We start from the raw sequence: 21,235 nt of genomic DNA on the forward strand, positions 1-21,235 counted from the left end.
AAGCATTTAAAAAAAAACAAAGTAGCCTTACAACCAAGTTTGACAGCAAAGCATTAATCCTACACAAACTGCTCATTGGCTCCTAGCAATTAGCTCAATATCCCTGTAAAACACATTTTCTCACTGGACTTGTTCAGTCATCAAGGTCAATGCAAAGAAATGCTACCTTATGAAAGCACACTTTGTGGTATGTTTCAAATAGGTCCTTAATTATGTGCGTCAAAGGGTCTCGAACAAAAGGCAACTGCTAGGTACTACAAATGTAGCACAAAGGATGGTGCTACGTTGGAACAAAGCAGTTCTAAATATCTCGTTTGCTGTTTTATGTTTCCCACTTGAGGTTGGAAACCTTGGGAGAAAATAACCTCATGTGCACTGGCCCCCAACCCTGAATTTAATTACATGTAACAGTGATGCCTTTGAAAACAGGGCTTCCCTTACACTGTCTCATGCTTGTGCTAGAAACTAAAAAAAAAATCAAATAGAAAGTAAGCTTGTACTCACAACGAAATGAACCCATGTCGTGTTTTCATTTTCTTGCCTGCTCTGGACTATTAATTTGACCAAGCTGGAATTAGCACAGCACAGCTGAAACACCAAATCTTAACACTGCAGTGATACACCAACATAAACTGACCAGACTTTACATGGAGGGTGAAAAATGCACGCTACATCCAAGGTGAAATCACATGGCGGTGTGAAGGGGGAACAAATGAACTAGCCTGGGGAAGCATGTGCCACTAACTGTATGTAGTTTGGGGTGGGGTGGGGGGACGACAAAAAAGTATAGAGGGCATAGGGTAGGAAGCGTACTTCAAGTTCCCGGCTCTAGGCAGTTGCACACCCTTCAAGCAAGTTAAGCTTCTAGTAACTCACCTATAAAGTGAGTTCATTAAACCAGATGACTTCTAAGGTCCATCTCAACTCTAGCTCAGACCCTAGGGAAAAAAGAAGGAATCCAACATTTCAGATCCCCGTGAAGCCCAGGAAAAATATGAAATGCTAAAACAGCAATGGTATTAGAACTGTTCAGAATGAACACGGAGCTAAAGGCTATCGTTATAATGGATTAGAAAGAATTAAATTTTCTATATCCTTGCAAAACAATTGACCCCAAAGTATCTGAAGCCTGTGCTTCCTTGTAACAGCTATTTTTCATTACTGAAGACATGACTTAGTACAAAAAGAAAAGTCCAAACTGTGAGCTTTCAGTCCTCCACATTCCCCCGTTTAATATGGCATTTTGCACTATATACATTAATGAAAATCTGAAACAAACAGAAAGAACTTTAGTCAAACTCCCCTTCCTCCTCCAGCTTTATTGGATAGTTTAAAATTACATTTCTATTTTCTAGGACTTCAGTTGCTTTTTCCATCTGACTTTTAAAAACTGATTACAGCAAATGAAACACAGTTGTCTAAGTGATATAGTATACAAAAATAACATCTTGATTTCTGTGAAAATGCATTTCTCTGCAATTCCTGAATAGCTCCAAATTATGCTAGCTCTGAGCATAGATGTTTACTCTGGGTTTTAGATTTAGTCTTTGAAAAAATGTGTTCTACACCTTTGCCATCGCCATCTGTTTACCCAGCATCAACGCTGCGGGGAAGTTGTTCCTGTTCAGGCTTTTATCCCAAGTTTTCTCGCATAGCCGTTAACACGCATGTTTGGTTTTTATTTTGTTTACTCCCAGTCAACTGTATGTCCTATGTAGGGCCTGATACAGATGTTACTTGATGTTATTTAACAGCTACTGAGGTCAGACAATCCAAGGCAGTCATTATGCTAAAATTAAAGTTACTTATGGAAGCTCATGGACACTTCCAGGATTGGTTTTTACCTCCTACATGGGAACATATTCGAGAAACCCAGAACGGGCTTACTGGTCTGACTCAACTCTTCCCATTCATCAATCCCTATTCACCAGTGGCGCGGAAAGGGGGTTCTTTAACAAAGCATTATACATAACACCTCTACCAAACTAAACATAAACTTTTTTTTGTAGTTAAATGCAGGAAGTCGGTTTTTTTCCACCCCTTTCCTCCTTTTACACGGCAAGTAAAGCTCACTGGCCTGGGAGTAGCCTCTATCTGCCAACCTTTGGCCAGTGAAGAGGATTCAATCAGAAAAGGAGGGGCGACAGAGGACAGTAATTAAGCCGTGGCCTCGATCGTGCACTCCCGTGCAAGGTGCCCTGACTCGCCACAGCGGTAACAGTTGACTTCACTCGTCTTGCTGCAGTTGATGGCTACATGACCAGTCTCGCCACACCTAAAGAAAGGAAAGTAGAACAACTTCATAATAGCGCTCAGAAAATGCCAAACTGGACTAAAGCAATAGTTACTGCAGAACAAAAAGCAACAATAAACCAGTACAGCTTTGTTTTCAGGACAGTAAGTCTTATTATCCCCTAAACTAAGAGCAAAAAGGAGGAATTTGATAGCGAAGCTACCCAATTGTGCAGCCTAAGGCATAAGACCAAAACTTTTGCCATAAGAGTCCAACCAACACCACAACCAAAACACTGGCCAATGTTATAGTTTCACACAAATTAACCCCTAAGATTTCACAGGCATATACATATCAAAACTTATAAAATTTTACACTTTAACGTGTACATATTATTATATGTCACATTCACAGACAGGCAGAGACTTCTGGTTTCATGACAAAAGATTTGTGTGTGTGAATTACACGGTTTTCTACAAAGTCTCTGAAAACCCCAAATTATTATAACAAAACATTATTTTTGGCGGGGGGGAGGGAGCCCACCCTGCACAGTTAGGCGGGATCTTAGTTCCCTGACCAGGGATCAGACCCATGCCCCCTGAAGTGGAAGCACGCATGGAGTCTTGACCACTGCACCGTCAGGGAAGTCCCAACATTCTTATTTTTAGAACATTAAAAATTCCAAAGTTGTGCTGCGTGCTGCCCAGCTGCCATAACCCACCAGGCATCACGGCAGGACACTGCCCAAGGTAGAGACAGTTCGGCTGCGCCAGCCGGAAACCTCTCCTACGGTCGCAGCCACCTCAGGGCATGTACTATCCCCAAGGCCCTCCCATTTATAGCCAACTCACTCTCCAGGAGCCCCTGCCATGAGCTCTCGGCCAGCAGCACGCCGGCAGCTCACCTGTAGCACTTCACTTTGGTGCAGTCTTTCTGAATGTGCCCGAACTCGCCGCAGGAATAGCACTTCTGCTCGTCGGCGTGGTCGCAGTCCCGGGCCAGGTGGCCGGGTTTGCCGCAGTTGTAGCAGCACTGCTCTCGCTCCCTCTTGGGCTCCTTGCAGTCCTTGGCGATGTGGCCTCCTCGGCCGCAGTTATAGCAGGCTTCAACAATAAGGAAAAGAAGCAGACCAAGACTATAAAACCTTACAGACGCCGCTACGTTCCAAACCATACAGCACACACCCTCAGAGGTGGAAGATCTCTTCCAACACAGCAGTGCATGCTCGTACGAAGAGGAAGTGTTAAATACTTACCATCCTCCTGAAGATCACAATCCTTGGCAAGGTGACCAGACTCACCACAGCGGTAACAGATGTCTGGAAGAGACGAGGAAACAAACTGGAAACCTATTTTGGGCAGAAACAAAAAGAATTTGACTAATTAGACCAGCCTTGATACTTATGAATGCTGAAGTACTTCAAAATTTTTTATTCGACAAAAATACCTCTATCCGAGGTAAAACCACCTCTGCCACGGCTTCTCATTCCACGACCACGGCCCCCACCAGTGGGGCACTCCCGGGCCCAGTGGCCAGATCGTCCACACTTGAAGCATTCATTACTGCTCATGGCTGCAGCCAGATCTTCAAAACATTAAAAATGACCACATTAAACCACTTGAAATTACTTTTAGCTTTTATTCCCCGTTTAGTGTATTTTTGGATAATTATTCCGGAGAAAAAAAAGGCAACCAATATACTGGTTAGAAAAACAATCACATAACTATATATGTAGGCATTATATATCTATTATGAAATATATTAAAAGTGAAAAACACATTGAAAACATTATGTATTTTCATAAACTTGTGATCTTTACAATCATTAAGATTATGCATACATGTTAATCCAATTATTAATGGGATGACGGGACTTACAGGGTTAGTATCCATGAATATCCATTATTAGAAATAATTAGTAACACCTCATTCCAGGTCCAACTTAATGGACATTTTCATGGTTACAAGCCAGTAAACTTTATTGTGGGCAACTGGAAGTCATTTACTGGCTATAAAACGGGAATAAGCCAGTGGAGCTGTAGTATGGACTCTGAGAGTGGATGAAGAAACATTCTCGTCTGCGCCCTTAGCACCTAACACAGTGCCCAGTTAAACTGCAGCACTACGTGCCAATTCAGTATTTAGAGCAGGCACGTTAGAAGAAATGCAGGCAATTCTGTCTCTAGACGGCACAGTATGTTAAAAATATTAGAAAAATGACAAAGAGGACACCAAAGTAAAATACCAGTAGCACTGGGACCATTTTTTCCCTCTTCTAGTCTCCCATTTCCAAATTTTTCTGTAATTTTACATTTAAAACAAGGCAACTTGGAATTTCATAGACGACTCCTTTATTGGGTATTGTTTCAAAATAAAAGCAAAACTCCAACTAAAGCAAATGCATTTTATACTTCTTATGTAACAATCCAAAAATAAGCACGGGCTATTCCTAGAATAGAATAGAATGGAATGGAATAGAACAGAATGGAATGTTGCAGGACAAAGTCCCAGTAAAGTGGCCTTTAAAAAACAAACTAGTTAAAAACAATGTAACCTTTACATTTCCACACTTCCATATCTAAACATTTTTACCCTTATTTCCAGTGTCAAACAATGGTAAACAAAGTTTTTAAAACACGTTGTAGAGCAATCTAGTGACTAAAAATTATGCTCAAGTTTCAAGTCTCCATCATCAAATATTGAAAAGAACTCATTACCTTTCCCAACTCTCTGCAATCAGAGCCAGGATAAATCTTCAGAGGAATCTTTCTACCAACTCTTGCCACTTGCCGTATAAACTTATTACCAATAGGGGGTAGGGGAAAGTGCCTGAATGCATAATGCACGTTTCTAGTCGGATGAAACCAGTCAGTGAAGATTAAAAACGTATTTTTGCAAAATTACATTTGCTTTCTTATACGGGTGCTGGCATTCTAAGTCATGTGCGGGGCTGGTTTCCACCAGAGAGAATACTCATGATTAAAAAACGAATGGCACATAAAATGATCACAAAAAAATGCAGCTTATGGTATGTCATCCTCCCCTCAACCCCATTTTCATTTTGCATCTTCTGTTTACTCGGGACCAATTTGAGCACATTAACTCTTGGTCCCAAGGAGTTCTTTGCACAAACGATCACTTCCTTTCACAAGGTAATCCAGGCAATTTGACAAGTTCTGAGTATTTTATAATTCTCTTATTTCAATAAGATACTTATCTTTTCGAAAAATGACAACCCAATATTCAATATGCATTTTCAAAGCTAAAGAAATGATAGTTCCGGGCAACCTCCCTTTTAGACTGCTGCTTTAAAAGGACCTCTTGTTTCATAATTGTGAAGTACAAAGGAAATACGTTATAATGAATCATCAGATGTTTATCAGTGTATTGAATAAACTCAGCAGTTAAAATTTTAGGTTTACTTTTAGCCTACAAATATTAGTTTAAAAAATTTAGCTACTCAAGAACTGATTAAGCTAAGTGTGGATTTTCCATGAACTGTTTCTCTCTCTTTGGCCAAGCCGACCTCAATCAGCTGGTCTACATTTTCACCGACTCCTTTATGACAGAGAGCTCTTTAGTAACATTAACCCAACTGATTCCCACTATGTTTTTAAGGCATGCTACTGATCCTGGTACTCATCTTACATACAAATGTATTTATAAGGTTATAAGGTCTTTAGAGAATGGCATGCTATTATTCCTTAGGAAAACTAGAGGCGGTAAGACAAAGCTGCAAATCTATCATGGCTCCCTGACTCCCACAGCTCTTGGCTGCGAGTTTGCGGCATGGCACTGCCCTGCCCCCGCCTCTCCCGCCTGTCACAACCTTTTGCAGCCTTCAAGGGCCAACTCTATAAAAGAACCTGACCACACCACCCAGCCTGGAGCTATCCTTAATCCCTAGTAAGACCCAGGGCACTCTGCACTACCATTTTGCTTTTTATCATATTCCTTCAGAGTAGACACCAAGTAATTCACCTTTGAATCATAATACCCCATACAATTATCCTTTTAGTAGCAGTATAACTCAGTATTTTAACTGCTGGGGTCTTTCGGTTTTTTTTTTTGTGGGGGGGCACCAATAGTCATTTGCTGAACGAAACAATTTGTGTTTCTTGTACAGACCCGATCCAATCCAATAAGTACTGACAATAAAACACCTGAATTCTTGCTATCACAAGAGTTGTTGCACCATTAATTTAAAGGAACGATGCTGAGAATTCCCTGGCGGTCCAGTGGTTAGGACTCAGCGCTTTCACTGCCGGGGCCCGGTTCAAACTAAGATCTCACAAGCCGCGTAGCACAGCCAAAAAAAAAAAAAAAAAGTTAACGATGTATTTTCAACTACGTACTCAATGAGGACTGACTACAATCACTCTAAATTCAGTATGTAGTTCAGATTGTCTAGTAAAATCCCCACATGTAACTGAGAAATTTTCACTCCAGGTCACTAAAATCAGCAACCGAGCCAGGACCCCTAAAACTTGCCATCCAGACTCTCAGCAACATTTTATGGAATGCTACAAAACATACATACGAATTTAAAAAACAAATACCGTATTTTCACTGTTGCCAGGCAGCAGGGGAGCATATTTTTCTTCCTTCTGCTGCTAAAAATCATTGCTGTACCTACACCCATGGATCCCTCACACAGTATAAAAAGACTGACCACTTAACCCAGCTTAACCACTTGCTGCGTTACCTCAGGACACCTGACCCCTCTCCTGTCTTGAGGAAGATAAAACTGATCTGTAACCAGATTACTACCAGGTGCCTTGTGCTTAATAGGTGCTCAATTTAAAAAAACGTATGGATTTATGCCCACTGCTTACACAGTTATTCCTGCCTTTCCACTCTTCTCCCAGTTAAGCTGGATTGTAGACAGAGAGGTGAGCACTCAGTCCAGGGAATTCCCTGGTGGCCTAGTGGTTAGGGCTCCGGGCATCCATCCTGCAAGCCGCACAACACAGCCAAAACAAACAAACAAACAAACAAAACCAATCTACACAGCAGGCTTGAAGTGGGCCCAACTCTGCTTATACTCAAGTTTCCCATCTCATAAAATCTACTTCCTGAGTGGAATGGATTAGAGGTAAGACAAGAAAAAGGGTGAATTCCTAATGACTCCACATTGTCAGTAACAGGAATCAGGATCTGTTTCCATTTCGACTGCTGTGTGTCGAATTTTCATTGACATAAATCACACGTACAGACGTGGTAGGAGCACAGACATGCCAGGCAGGAGGAGTAAGGCAGTCAGGACACGGTCTGCAAAGATTCACTGTGAGGGCCACGTAAGCTAAACTATGAGGCCTCGTTTACACATACTGCACTCGTCTAGGCTTTAAGGCTTAAATCCTGGAATTGGTACCAAAACGCAAATGGAATACAAATGTCTTCGTGAATGTAGTTCTACCATATTTTTGATACTAAGAACAAAGCCAGTAAACTACTTAAATCTTAACAGCACACGGTCAAGACTAACAATGCGTTCCAACGAATAAGAGACCATAACTCTCTATAAATACGTTTAAAATAAGTAGCAACAGGCAAGGGGGGAGGGGGAACGTGACATAAAGCAGTTGATGAGGATCAGGTTAGACTGTTTTCCTAACACAGCCGTATCGATTCACATCTGCTGTGTCTCCAGTCACCTTCCCCAAACTCAGGGTTACCCCTGACTCATCCACGTTGACCTAACCTGCACTGAGACCACAGTGGAGCTTCTGCCCCTTGAATGCACTCACCCATTTTTACGCTCTAATAAGTTGGGTCAGAGTTCCAACATGGTACTGAAACACTTCAAACTGCTGAAATAAAGATAAACTACAGATAGAATGGAAGGAAGCAAGTTATATTGTGCACTACCTGCATTCTGGCCAGAATACTGTAGAACAGAGTACAGTCCTGGGAGCAATGCTACTCACACCCATCTCTGCATGTCCCGAAGGGCTTCAGTCAGTAGCTGAACACCTACTGTAAGTCAAGGATTGATAAACACATTATCTGTAACTCCTACAACCTTGCTAGTCATGTATTCCTGTCCCCATTTTACAATAAGGAAACTGAGGCTCTGAGACCAAATGACTTCCCAAAGCCATACAACTACTGGGTTGGCCACAAAGTTCGCTCGGGTTTTCCCATAACACCTTATTTCTAGAACTTTTTGGCTAACCCTACAGAAAGTTCTAGAGTCAGGATTTCAACAGTTGGCTCCAAGTCCTCTGCAGAGGCTTTTGTTAGGGTTAAGTGATACAGTACATGAAAATGCTATCAGAAAAGCACACCAATTTAGAGAAGTCAAAATAAAACTAGAATCGATACGTTTCTAAAAATCCACACCCATGAATGAATTTAAAGCCACTTTAGATTTTAACCTTCTTCCTGAGGCAGAACTTAGGAGTGTCACCACAGACCAAAGACTGGCAACCTGACTTCACTAGTTAAAACCCTCATCTGTAACTATGGGGCCACTCCAGGCGACCACCATACTGCACTCTCAGTCCTAATTAACAGAGCCCATCCACTCACAACGCGAATGTTGGTAGCCACAAGCTCTATTTTATTATTCCAGCAGTTTTTTACAACATGAAAATGGTGGACACTTTACTGTGAATCTCTCAACAGCATGCCCTTACTGCAGCGGCATCTGACACTGGCAGAAGAAGAGTTCTATTAAATGAGACAGTACAGAAAGAGTGTTCTCCACATAGCAGGCCAGGATGCCTTGGCATCAGTCTTCTGCTCTCCACTTACTGTCAGAAGGCTAGGAAGAGGAAAGGAGCCAGCAACTCTTAAAAGAAACTCTCACTCCTGCAAGGGGGAAAAAAAAAAAAAAAAAAGCAAAATCTCTCTTGTGGTCAAGAGTTTAGACAACAGACCAATCATTCCAATTAGTCAAACTGTGGTTCTACTGCCTTTAAGTACCCATTTTAAGCTTCCATTTAGGTACCACAGACTTCAATTAGATTTTAAGAAAGGTAAAAAGAATCCAATCACAAAACTGTATTACAAAACTCACTTATAATACCTTAGAAAAGACAGCATTCGGCCTGTTCCAGATGTTCAAATGCAAGTGTAATAAATGCCCCTTAAGTTTTCCACTAATTTGGCTCAAAATATTTTAAAGAGACTGCACGTATGAAACACCTAGCTTGTTATCAATAGGAAAAGGAATGTGGACCTTTGGTTGCTGAGAAAAACTTACCCAATTTATCTGTGACATATTAGATAAGTACATAAATATATACTGTTAGCTTTTTTCAAATACTGTTGCCAAGAGTTGCGATTTGTAAAAATCTTAAGTCCTTAATTCAGCCCTTGGGAACCTAATAAATTATTCCTTTTATATTCCAGTACAGAGAGCTCCTTGTAGACAAGAATCAGGCTCAACAAACTAAAAACAGCATGAAACTACGTACGCGGCACTTTGTAGGTGTTTAAGCTTCCATCACGGTAATTTTTAAGAAGCATTTGAGAATAACTGCTTTGCAGAGGGGAAAAAAAAAGCCTAAGAGGTAGGAACTTCTTTTCATCCATCTCTTTAGAACCTCAAAACCTTACACTCAACTTACAGGTCTTGAGCAAAAGAATAACAAAGTTCTTAATTTAAATTAAGATTAACTCACTGATGCAGAAATTAACTGGTTATGTTTCTCTCCCAAAACTGGGTCAAACAATAGGAAAAAGGGAAAAACCTGTTTTTAAAAACTTATCATTTGGGGGTACAAGATGAGGACGTAAATTAATCCTCCTGAAAAGAAAAAAAACTAATCCCGACTCTTGGCTTCTTTACCTTACCCTTTCTGTGGATCCCTCTGAATAATGCCTGAAACACACTATCTGAAGTCACAGAGGAAAACTGAGCAATGTTTTCTTTTCCTAAGACCCCCAAAACCAGATGTAATCACTTCCTTTGGAAGTGCCCTGTGGCTGCGGCCATGTGGTTAACATGTGGCAACAAGCACAAGCTTTACCAATAATAAAATCAACACCCAAACCCAAATGTGGGCCATTATGCCATTCTAAAATAGGTTTTCACGTTTGGAAAATCCAAATGGAGGTTGGCTAATTAATCTTCTCGCCTCGTTTTTAGATTAAATTGTATTCGTTTCACCTATCCAAGAGATGATGCAAAGGTTACTGCTGCTGCCATGATTTTGGAAGTTTGACAAATTCATGCTTTTTTCTGATAGCGGGGTTTTTTAAAAGCCTCCGTAACTTAAATTAGTGTTGACTCAAGAAAAGCGGGCCTTATCTGCCCCTTCCCGAACTGCACCGTAAGACAAGTAACTTAGCATGTCAATGACGATAAAAATTCAAGAAGCGGGAAGCTATCGGGAAGTAGGCAGAACGAGTCCCGAAGCCTCACGGGCCTTCCGGCGGGGCGTCCCCCCACCCTAAACGGAGAGCTTCTCCAAGGCCCCACCTAAGCCCACAGAGCCCCTGGCATATGGCCCGCGCCAGGCCCAGCCCCCCTGCCCCCCGCCGCTCCAGGGCCCTCCCCCCACACGGCCCCCTCCCCGCACGTTCCCGCCAAATCCACCCCCGCCCTGCGTTCCGCGGCCCCGGAGCCCCCGCCTCGGCCCCAAGGACGCGCGGCCTCGTCCGCGGCGAGGCTGCGGCCTGGGCCCGGTGGCCCGATTGCAGCGTCCCCGCGTCCCGGGCGGCAGGCAGGGCGGGAAGGCGGCCGGCCGCGGGGCGCAGCCCGGGGCCGGGCGGCGGCGGCGGCCCGTTTCCCGCCTGACGCAGCAGCCGCGCAGGCCGGAGCGCGGCCGCCATCGCCGCCTCCCTGCTCCCGACCCTTCGCCCGCGGCCCCCACACCGCGGCCCCCGGCATGTTCGCGGCCTCACCTTCACCGTCGGAGAGGCCCGCAGCGGCGGAGACTCGGACGCAGGCCGAGAAGGCGGCTCGCGAGGCAGCGGCTGTTTATTTTCAGGGTCCTCGCCTGCGCCACACGCGGGTCTGCACACGGCCCCACACACGCCGCTGCGCACGGCTCTCCTCCGCCTCGCCCACGCGGCCAATCAGCGCGCGGGGCTCGGCCGTCCAATTAGGGCCGCCTGCGGGGAGGGCCGCCCCGCCCGACGCGGCGCGGCGGGCGGGGCTCTTCCCCTGAGCGCGCGGCCCTTCCCGCCGTGCCCCGCGCGCGGCCTTCCCGCCCCGAGACCCGGCCTCTCAGGATCGGGAATGTCGGGGTCCTGGCTCGGCGACCGTTCTGGCAGCAGCGCCGAGGGGCGCCGCGAGGGGGTCTCAGGAAGGCGGTTGCGGTGCGCGTGGGGCCGGGAGGACTCCTCCCCGTGGCGGGCTCCGGAAAGCGTGTGCCCGCGGACCCTGAGCTCGGCGCGGCCGGAGCCCGGCCCCACTTCCGGGGCCTCTCGGTTTGGGGAAGTCGGACTGCCCAGTCACGCAGGTGGCCGTGGCTGCGGCCCGCAGGCCTGAGATTCGTTTGGGTTTTTCTGGGGCCCAGGCAGAGCCCCGGAGGCCTCATAGCTCCCACTTGCAGGACTGATAACACCCCCTTTCAAATAAAAGTCCCTCCCTGGGGAGCGGGCGGGGGTGGAAGGACGGCCCGCAACCTCGGTCCCAACACCCTTGTCACCGGAGGAGCATGTGATGAGTGACGTTCCCTGCGACAGGAGGGCCACCCGGCCTGGGCTGTCACGGTCCCGAAAGGCCTTTAGATTTTCTCCAAAAGACATTGTATATATAGCATAGATATTCTGTCATGGTGGAATAAAGTCAAACTGTTCAGTGGTAAACTAAGAAGTCACAGAATTTTGTGTCCCATTTGGGAATGGCCTTTATTAAAAACATGAAAGAAAAAAAAAAAGGAAGAGTCCCCAGTCTCTTGAGCCCTAAAAGGCCCTAAAATCACTTCAGTCTCATACTAAACTTGGTGTGCTCTTGAGGTTAGTCTGCGGCCCACGTTGGCTGATGCCTGCCAGGAGTGTACTTTTCATTCTTTTAATGACTTACACTTGGAAAGTAAGCGCTCCTATCTTTTGTTATTAAGATGTTAAAACTGGGGTGATCAGTCCTTGTTGGTCGCGTTAGCTCCGCAGGTGGCTGTGTAGACTTGAGCTATTCATTTGCCCCCGGTTTCACCTCATTTGAATCCTAGTCGCAAGGCTGTATGGCTTCTTAAATCATGTTGTGAGGAGGTAGTATAGCAGAGTGGTTAAGAGCTCAGATGCTGAGAGTCAGGGTTAAACCTGATTAAAATCACTTAATTATTGTAAAGCATTTAGCAGATTGTGTCCAACGTAGTGCTCAAGAGAGGGTAGCAATTATCAGAGTGGATGGACTATTTTAAGGACCGATGATTTTTTTAAAAACTTTTGTTAAGGCAATTTAAAGTAAAAATATTTTAAAATTAAGTATGAAAAGTCCCCACTTCCAATAAGATTGAGTTGCCTGGCACTTTATGCATTAAGTTGCAACACCAGAGTTACCAATAATAAAACGGTATTTTGTGCTTACATAGTTTTATTACCAAGAAGCTTATACAGCTTCATGGACTTCCCCTCCCTAACTGTTGAATCTTTATAATATCTTGAGGTAAGGCGTAGTGTGCTAATTGCAGACACAACTAGTGATTTCCTAAGCCCTAACAGTGAGTCAGTGCAACACAAGAGCCTATGTAGGAAGTCCAGCCTGGGTGCCTCCACACCACACCAGGAGGATGAATTAAAATTGTCGTAGGAACCATAAATTAATATTTTCTGACTTGATTTTTGTTTACCATTCCAACCACAGTGCTACATAAAATATTTGCTATTCATTATAGACGCAGGGACTGAATGTTCCTAATATTAAAAAAAAATTTTTTAAAAAGGGTGGGTGTGAAATAAAGATATTAGACATAATGTTCTTCTATAGGTTTAAAAGACTTAAGTAGAGGAATGGAAACATAATGTGGTCTTTGCTGTTTGGCTCTGGGAGGAACAGCTAATGTCTCTCTACCTGGCGTCCAGCTTTCCGCAATGACTACTCTCTACCTGGTGTCCAGCTTTCCGTAATGACTATTATTAATAGAGCCAGTCTGGTCATGAGGCATTCTGACTGACCCAGAGAAGGTCTGGGATGGAGCTGAGCTACAGTGACTCGTGTTGCGTGGATATGCGCCTCGGTACACCTGTTTCACTAGCGATGTTTGAAAATAAAGGGAAAAGGCCACCCCACTCAAAAGATAAGCTGCCAAGTGTATTTGAAGGAAGAGGCTCCTATTATGTTTCCCTCCTCTGGAGATGTATTTTATCCCCTCCTGCCCTCCAGTATTCAGTCTAACCCAGGGTACTGTGCGCAGCATTGCAGGGGTTACAAAGGTGAGTTAAGACACAGACCATGCCCTTGAAGATCTTGCAGGATGACACGGGCCAAAAGAAAGTATTCAGTGTCCTCAAAGGACCAGCTAAAATGCTGTGATTCAGCATGATTCAGGATTCTTTCAAATGAATGCCAGTTGAGCAGCGATATCTGCCAACTCCTAATTTCCGCCTAAAATGCCCGACTGTCCAGCACAAGCCTTAGATCCTGTTGTTAAATGGAGATGATACTGTGTATATCCTTCTAAACCCTTCCGTGTCTTGTTTTCTCTGCCAACAGGGAAATAGTCTCTGACTTTGCTTGGAAAGTATGCAACTAAGGTTAAGGAGAATAAATTGTTTCCACCTCTCATGTCGGCTTCTAAAGCAGAAACATAGCTTACTAAGCTAAATCCTGAAATAGGAAGCAGTTATACAGTACTAATAATAGCTAATAGGTAATATAGAGAGAGTTCTTATTACAGTGCCTGGCATAAAGTAATTACTGTAAAGTATTATCCATCATTATTGTTATTATCATTATCTACTGAGTGCTTACTATACACCAGGCATTGTTTATAACCTCTTTGTAAGTTTTCACAAAACCCCTGTGAGATAAGTACTTTTATTATCCCTATGGGGAAATAGGTTCAGAGAATTTAAGTAATCTGCCCAAGGTCAGAGAGTAAATAAATGACTGGGCAGGCTTCAAACAAGGGCGGCTGAAGTGCTTCACACAAAGCTTCCAGCCTCCCAGTAGTTACTGAGACCGAATCCTGCCATTTCCCATTGACTCCTTAAAGTGACAGAGTGGGGAAGGATAGCTGATGACAAGGAAAGTATGAAACACTGACTAATCATTTAGTGAGCTTTCCATTGGTTGGCTTCCTTCTCTGTGACCTTATGTTGAAACTATCTCTACTTCTGCAAACTAACTGGTAAAAGAAAAACTTTATTTGCAAATAGTTTTAAAGTTTCAAAATAAAACCACCCATCTTTTTTTCTTTAATAGAAAAGTAGATGCATTCATTTTAAAAAAGTAATTTTGGGACTTCCCTGGTGGTCCAGTGGTTAAGACTCCACACTCCTAACGCACGGGGCCCGGGTTCGATCCCTGGTCAGGGAACTAGAAACCACATGCCACAACTAAAAGATCCCGCATGCCACAACTAACAGCCCGCATGCCGCAATGAAGATCCCTCGTGCTGCAACTAAGACCCGGTGCAGCCAGATAAATAAATAAATAAATAAATAAATATTTTACAGTAATTTCATGTCAAGCACCTACATTATTTAAACTTTGAAATAGGTAGTGAATAGCAAGATAATGGTGTGTTTAAATTGTTTCCAAAGAGTATTTTTCAAGATGTCTTATGTTGTGTTTTGAGAGAGCATGATACAGTGTAAAATTGGATCATGTAGCTCTCATAATCTATAAACATAATGTAATTGATTTTTTGGGGGGGGGAAGGATTTTTTATTTATTTATTTATTTATTTTTGGCTGTGTTGGGTCTTCGTTTTGTTCGAGGGCTTTCTCTAGTTGCGGCAAGCGGGGGCCACTCTTCATCGCGGTGCGCGGGCCTTTCACTATCGTGGCCCCTCTCGTTGCAGGGCACAGGCTCCAGACGCGCAGGCTCAGTAGCTGTGGCTCACGGGCCCAGTTGCTCCGCGGCATGTGGGATCTTCCCAGACCAGGGCTCGAACCCGTGTGCCCTGCATTGGCAGGCGGATTCTCAACCACTGCGCCACCAGGGAAGCCCAATGTAATTGATTTTTAAAGATTAAATTTAAAAAGAACTATTATATAATTGGGTGAATAGGATCTAAAATCTAAAAGGACATTTAGTCTAATCTCAGAGTATTTAGTCTAATCCTCTCATTGTAAATTTAAATTTAAAGAAGACCTATAGAGTTGCACACAGTTCCTACAAGTGCTAAAAAGAACTGATGTTTCTTCAGCCATAAAAAAGAAAGAATGCCATTTGCAGCAACATGGATGGACCTAGAGATTATCATATACGTGAAGTAAGTCAGAGAAAGACAAATACCATATGATATCACTTATATGTGAAATCTAAAATATGACACAAATGAACTTATGTATGAAACAGAAATAGACTCACATAGAGAATAGACTTGTGGTTGCCAAGGGGGAGGGGGTTGGAGGAGGGATGGATTGGGAGTTTGGGATTAGCAGCAAACTGGTATAGATAGAATGGATAAACAACAAGGTCTTCCTATACAGCACAGGAAACTATATTCAATATCCTGTGATAAACTATAATGGAAAAGAATGTGTATATATATATACACACACACACACACATACACAACAGAATCACTTTTCTGTACAGTAGAAATTAACACATTATAAATCAACTATACTTCAATAAAATACATTTTTTTAAATATGAAAAAAACCCTGATGTTTTTAATATGAAAACAGGTGCCACCCACATGTCATAAGGGCTGTTACCTGTGCTTGTGCCCTGATTAGTCCAGTTAACTGCAGTGGAGGTAAGAAAAGGAGGGCCCAAATCTAATACTATACATTTCTTCATTGTGTCTCCAGCCCTTTTCTGTGGAAATTTACACAAATGGCCATTCTAGTTTATAAATTAGTAACTTATGAGTTTGGCAAGGATGAATCAATTTCTCAATCTTGAGAAATATACTCAGACTTCAATTTAAGAAACATAAACTTTAGACTCTACATTTTCATAAGGACTATGAAAATGTCCTCCAATTATGAATTATAACTACAAAAGAGAATGTTTGAATTTATACCTGGCTGAAGAATGGCTTTTAGGTAATTAAATATTACAGTCCCCACCCCAAGTGCCACTTCCAAGTGCCCAAATATTACCATCCCCACCCCAAGTCCCACTTCTTTCTCTTCCTCCCAATATCATGCAAATGGTATATATCCTTCTGGTCCATTTTTTATATTACATAAATAAATGTATGTATACATTAAATGTATAAACTTGGGCAGACTATTTAAATATAAAATTTTTATAAATATGTAAAATTTATAATATTATATTGTATTATCTATTCTGTAATATATATTACCATATGTATAAATTATATAAAATTTATATATAATCTATAATATGAATAATTTAATTATATAAATATAGGTTATATATAATTTTTATATATGGTTTATATATATCAAACAATACATACATAGTATCATATCTATCTGCTTACTTGTTTGTGTTCCCTTACAAGAACCTAAGAGCTGCAAGGCAGGGACTTTGTCTTGCTTTGTCTGTTTTCTGCTGTACTTCCAGCTCCTAGAATGGCTCCCTATACATGAAAGGCACTCAAACAGTTGCTGAATGAATAAATATCAATCTTTATCTTGCTTTTCTAGTTTGGTATTATGTTTCTGAGATCTATCCATATAAATGTATATACACACATATATCTGTATTCTTTTTTATAGTTCATTATTTTTTACTGCTGTGTATTATAGATATACTATATTTTATTTATCCACTTCCATATCCATTTCCCTAATGGAGGGTATTTATGTTATTTCCACTCTTTTGCTATTATACAATGTTGTAATAAGCACCCTTGTGTACAGGTCTCCTCAGGCACGTGTGGGAGAGTTTCTCTACGGTATACAAACCCAGAGGAGAGGTGCTGGCAGTGAACAGGCTGTATTTTACGTTTCACTGGTTGCCTGCCATGTGACTCTCAAAGTGGCCATACCAAATTATACTCCCAGCTGCAGTGGCTAAGCGTGCCATGTTTCTCAAATCTTTGCCAACATTTTATACTGTGAGATGATTTAATTTTTGCCTATCTGACGGGTGAAACATGGGGTCTCTCTTGTTTTCTTGCTTCTATTGAGATAATTGTAGATTCACGTGTAGTTGAAAGAAATAATACAGAGAGATCAGATGTACTCTTTACCCAATTTCCCCCAATAGTAACATCTTGCATAATACAATGTCACAATCAGGATGTTGAAGTCGATACTGCCCACTGATTCTGTTCAGCTGTCCTCAATTTTACTTGTACTCTGTGTGTGTGTTGTTTAGTTCTATACAAGTATGTCTCACGCATAGGTCTGTGCGTCCATCTCTCCGCTCAAGAGACTGAACGGCTGCAACGCTGAGTTCCTTCAGAACTCAAAGACATGTATGTTATGTGTATCTCTTGAGGAGGAACTAGGACTCTATTTTATTGCTGAACTATTGTTTCTTGACTGCTTTTCCTTTATTCCTGCATTCCCTCACTTCCCTTAAGAGCCTTAATTACTGAGACCTGTTCAAGGGCAAGCACTGTGGCCAGGCTTCGATCCCAACATGGCTTAGGCCAAAAATGGCTTCTCTTATGTCAAGAAAGCCATGCCGGGGCTTCCCTGGTGGCGCAGTGGTTAAGAATCCGCCTGCCAATGCAGGCGACACGGGTTCGAGCCCTGGTCCAGGAAGATCCCACATGCCGTGCAGCAACTAAGCCCGTGCGCCACAACTACTGAGCCTGCGCTCTAGAGCCCGCGAGCCACAACTACTGAAGCCCGTGCGCCTAGAGCCTGTGCTCCGCAACAAGAGAAGCCACTGCAATGAGAAGCCCACGCACCGTAACGAAGAGTGGCAAGCGTGCGCAGCAACTAAGACCCAGCGCAGCCAAAAATAATAAATAAATTTAAAAAATAATAATTAAAAAAAAAAAGAAAGCCATGCCTGGTTCTCTTTCTCCAGAGACCACCTGCCCTACCTGGTAACACAATCTTCAAGTATTACAAATAAAGCTGCTGTGAACATTTGTGTAAAGGTTTTTGTGTGCACATGTTTCCACCCGGTATCTTGTCTTTTTCCCACATCACAGTGAGGTTGAACATACTTCATACATTTGTAGGCCATTTAAGTTTCCTCTTGTGAGAAAGGCTGATTTGCTCATTTTTTCTATTTTGTTGTTTGCCATTTTCCTACTGACTTGAAAGGGTCCTTTATATGTTCTGGATACCAATCCTTTGTCAGTTATACGATGGACGTTGTGTTTATTGATGGTTTAGTGATCATTGTTTCTCAAAGTGATGTGAAGGGTAAGAATTGATAAAGAATTTCTGAAACTTGCCTTTGGATGAAGGGACAGAGGGGTTTCATTCAGGCTGCCCACACTGTGTTTGGGGAGACGGCTGCCCTACTCCCCAACGCTCTGTAGCACCACCTTTGCCTCTGTTATATGCCAACTATATGTTTTAACGGTGGCATGCAGGATGCCAGCCAGAGAGCATCAAAGCCTCTGCCTGCTGCAGGGCAAACGCCAGGCATCCTTACGTTTGCTTTTAACAAACCCTTTGCCTCATTCAGAGGAGGCATTCAGACGCGTTATTGCATCACAAACCCATGCTTCTCAGCATTTCGACCCTCGGAAGCTGCTGACTTCATGATATACTTTCTTCACGATGCTGCCATTTTCCCCAGCGCTGCAGCCAGAATTTAGAATCCTGACTCACCCTCCAGCCAGCCACCGAGAATGCTGATTATTCTGGTACGGTCAGCGCTCTCAAAGTGACTTTGACGGGGGAAATAGCTTCTGGACAAGCCCAAGCCAGTGCAACCTCAGGTAACAGGGAGGCCTTTTCTTTCCTGACTCTCATCTGCTCAGCCTCTTGTTCTTTCTGCCTTGGCAGATGCAGAAGCCATGCTCCTGCAATCCTGGCCAGAAAGCTGCGGATTGTACGAGCTGGCAGAGCCTGCACTGTCCTTCTGAGCTCAGAGAGTTGTCTTTCCCATCAGCACTGAAGTCCCGGCTGGGGGCGGTACCCACGGTGCAATGGTCTGCAGAACTGAGTTACAATTCCAAATTCGGCTTGCATTTCGATAGATTACCTCATAAAACATTCACTCACCAAAATTATCTTGATTATCTTTTATGCACATTGCACTTCCCCAAATTGCCAATGGAGAAACTGATAACACAGAGTTTCTTACAATTTCCCCTCAACCCACAGCAAAAACATAAAGGCAGGTAATAGGATTTCGAGGAGCATGAAATTTATACCTATAAAATGTTATACCGAATAAATATTAAAGAAAAGAAGCTTTGGATATTCAAAGGTCTGCGGTGAAGGTCAAACAGTTATAATATATGAAAATGCTTTGCAAATTCCACACAGTTTTACCAAGGTAAACTGTGATTAAGATCAGTTTCTGTTAGCCTGACACATGTCATGAAATTCTTTTTCTAGGGCTTCCCTGGTGACGCAGTGGTTAAGAATCTGCCTGCCAATGCACGGGACACGGGTTCGAGCCCTGGTCCGGGAAGATCCCACATGCCGCGGAGCAACTAAGCCCGTGCGCCACAACTACTGAGCCTGAGCTCTAGAGCCCACAAGCCACAACTACTGAGCCCACGTGCCACAACTACTGAAGCCTGCACGCCTGGAGCCCATGCTCTGCAACAAGAGAAGCCACGACAATGAGAAGCCCGCGCACCGCAACGAAGAGTAGCCCTCGCTCACTGCAGCTAGAGAAAGCCTGCGCGCAGCAACAAAGACCCAACACAGCCAAAAATAAATAAATTAATTAATTAAAAAAAATTTTTTTTCTACACTGATTTATTACAAGTAAATAAAATATTTTGGACACATGAATAAGCAATCACAGTATTTCTCTTGCATTTGAAGAATGATTGGAAGTAATTTTTCCCTTTATTTAGGGGTTGGTTTCCTCATTTGATGCAATAAAAGTTCTCGGGGGATTACAACTGACTCTAAAAGTTACTGGTGCTGAAGATTTACCCAAAATGAAGTCTGCTTTGAGTGGCACAGAATTCAAAGACAGCTCTGGACCAAACTGAAGTGAGTGGTGAATTCGATCTTTTCTGTGCTTCCTCCTTTCTTCCTTTTGGAAAATCAAATCCACATCTAGTTTCCTAGGGATTTCCTGAGTTGACCAGGGCCACTTCCTTCTCTCTTCCAGGTTGACCAGCCCCATTCCATCAGGGACTGTCATTTTACAACCCACGTATGCTACGATAATAATAACCTCATTTACATAGCATTTCATGGTTTGCACATAAAAATTCAGTCAGAATTTATCGTGAGATTATTATGTGCCACACTCTGCTGGGCAGCTCCACCTTTGTTACATTATTCAGTCGTTTGTCATCTTATTATTTGAACCTATGAGGTTTTTTTTAAAATAAATTTATTTATTTATTTTTGGCTGCGTTGGGTCTTCGTTGATGCACGGGGGCTTTCTCTAGCTGCGGTGAGCGGGGCTACTCTTTGTTGCAGTGAGCAGACTTCTCATTGCGGTGGCTTCTCTTGTTGCGGAGCAAGGGCTCTAGGCACGCGGGCTTCAGTAGTTGTGGCTCGCGGGCTCCAGAGAGCAGGCTCAGTAGTTGCGGTGCATGGGCTTAGCTGCTCTGCAGCATGTGGGATCTTCCTGGACCAGGGATCGAATCCGTGTCCCCTACATTGGCAGGCGGGTTCTTAACCATTGCGCCACCAGGGTAGTCGTAAACCTATGAGGTTTAGAAATCTCATAGATTCAAGCACCACCTCTCTAGGTGGGATCTAGATATTTAAGTAGGAGACATTAGCACCCTAACCTACTGTTTTTCACAGGGTGAGATGCCTGGATGCTTTAGGTGGTATACGACAGAGCATCAACTAAAATTGTGCCGTATGGTAATAAAGTGTCATCTCAAGGAGAAAGCCT

The 21,235-nt window shown here is 43.1% G+C and overlaps 1 protein-coding gene across 8 annotated transcripts in view; it reads right to left on the bottom strand.

Annotated features, from left to right (window-relative positions):
* Nucleotides 1-1,206: 1,206 nt before the first annotated feature.
* LOC118904061 (CCHC-type zinc finger nucleic acid binding protein) overlaps nt 1,207-21,235 on the bottom strand; it is a 56,174-nt gene continuing 36,145 nt past the window's right edge. Inside the window, exons 1-6 of one of the 8 annotated variants that reach the window (XM_036869761.1) lie at nt 11,089-11,239; nt 8,992-9,048; nt 3,701-3,817; nt 3,489-3,581; nt 3,138-3,339; nt 1,207-2,275 (exon numbers count right to left, since the gene is read on the bottom strand). In XM_036869761.1, coding sequence (XP_036725656.1) covers nt 2,158-2,275; nt 3,138-3,339; nt 3,489-3,581; nt 3,701-3,803 — 516 coding nt within the window. In that variant the 5' untranslated portion in view covers nt 3,804-3,817; nt 8,992-9,048; nt 11,089-11,239 and the 3' untranslated portion in view covers nt 1,207-2,157. Of the gene's footprint in view, nt 2,276-3,137; nt 3,340-3,488; nt 3,582-3,679; nt 3,818-8,991; nt 9,049-11,088; nt 11,248-21,235 lie in introns of those variants that run through there. The other 7 variants (XM_036869757.1, XM_036869763.1, XM_036869760.1 and 4 more) reach the window with 7 other exon arrangements.

The sequence above is a fragment of the Balaenoptera musculus genome, chromosome 11, assembly GCF_009873245.2.
Source record: "Balaenoptera musculus isolate JJ_BM4_2016_0621 chromosome 11, mBalMus1.pri.v3, whole genome shotgun sequence".
Lineage (NCBI taxonomy): Eukaryota > Metazoa > Chordata > Mammalia > Artiodactyla > Balaenopteridae > Balaenoptera > Balaenoptera musculus.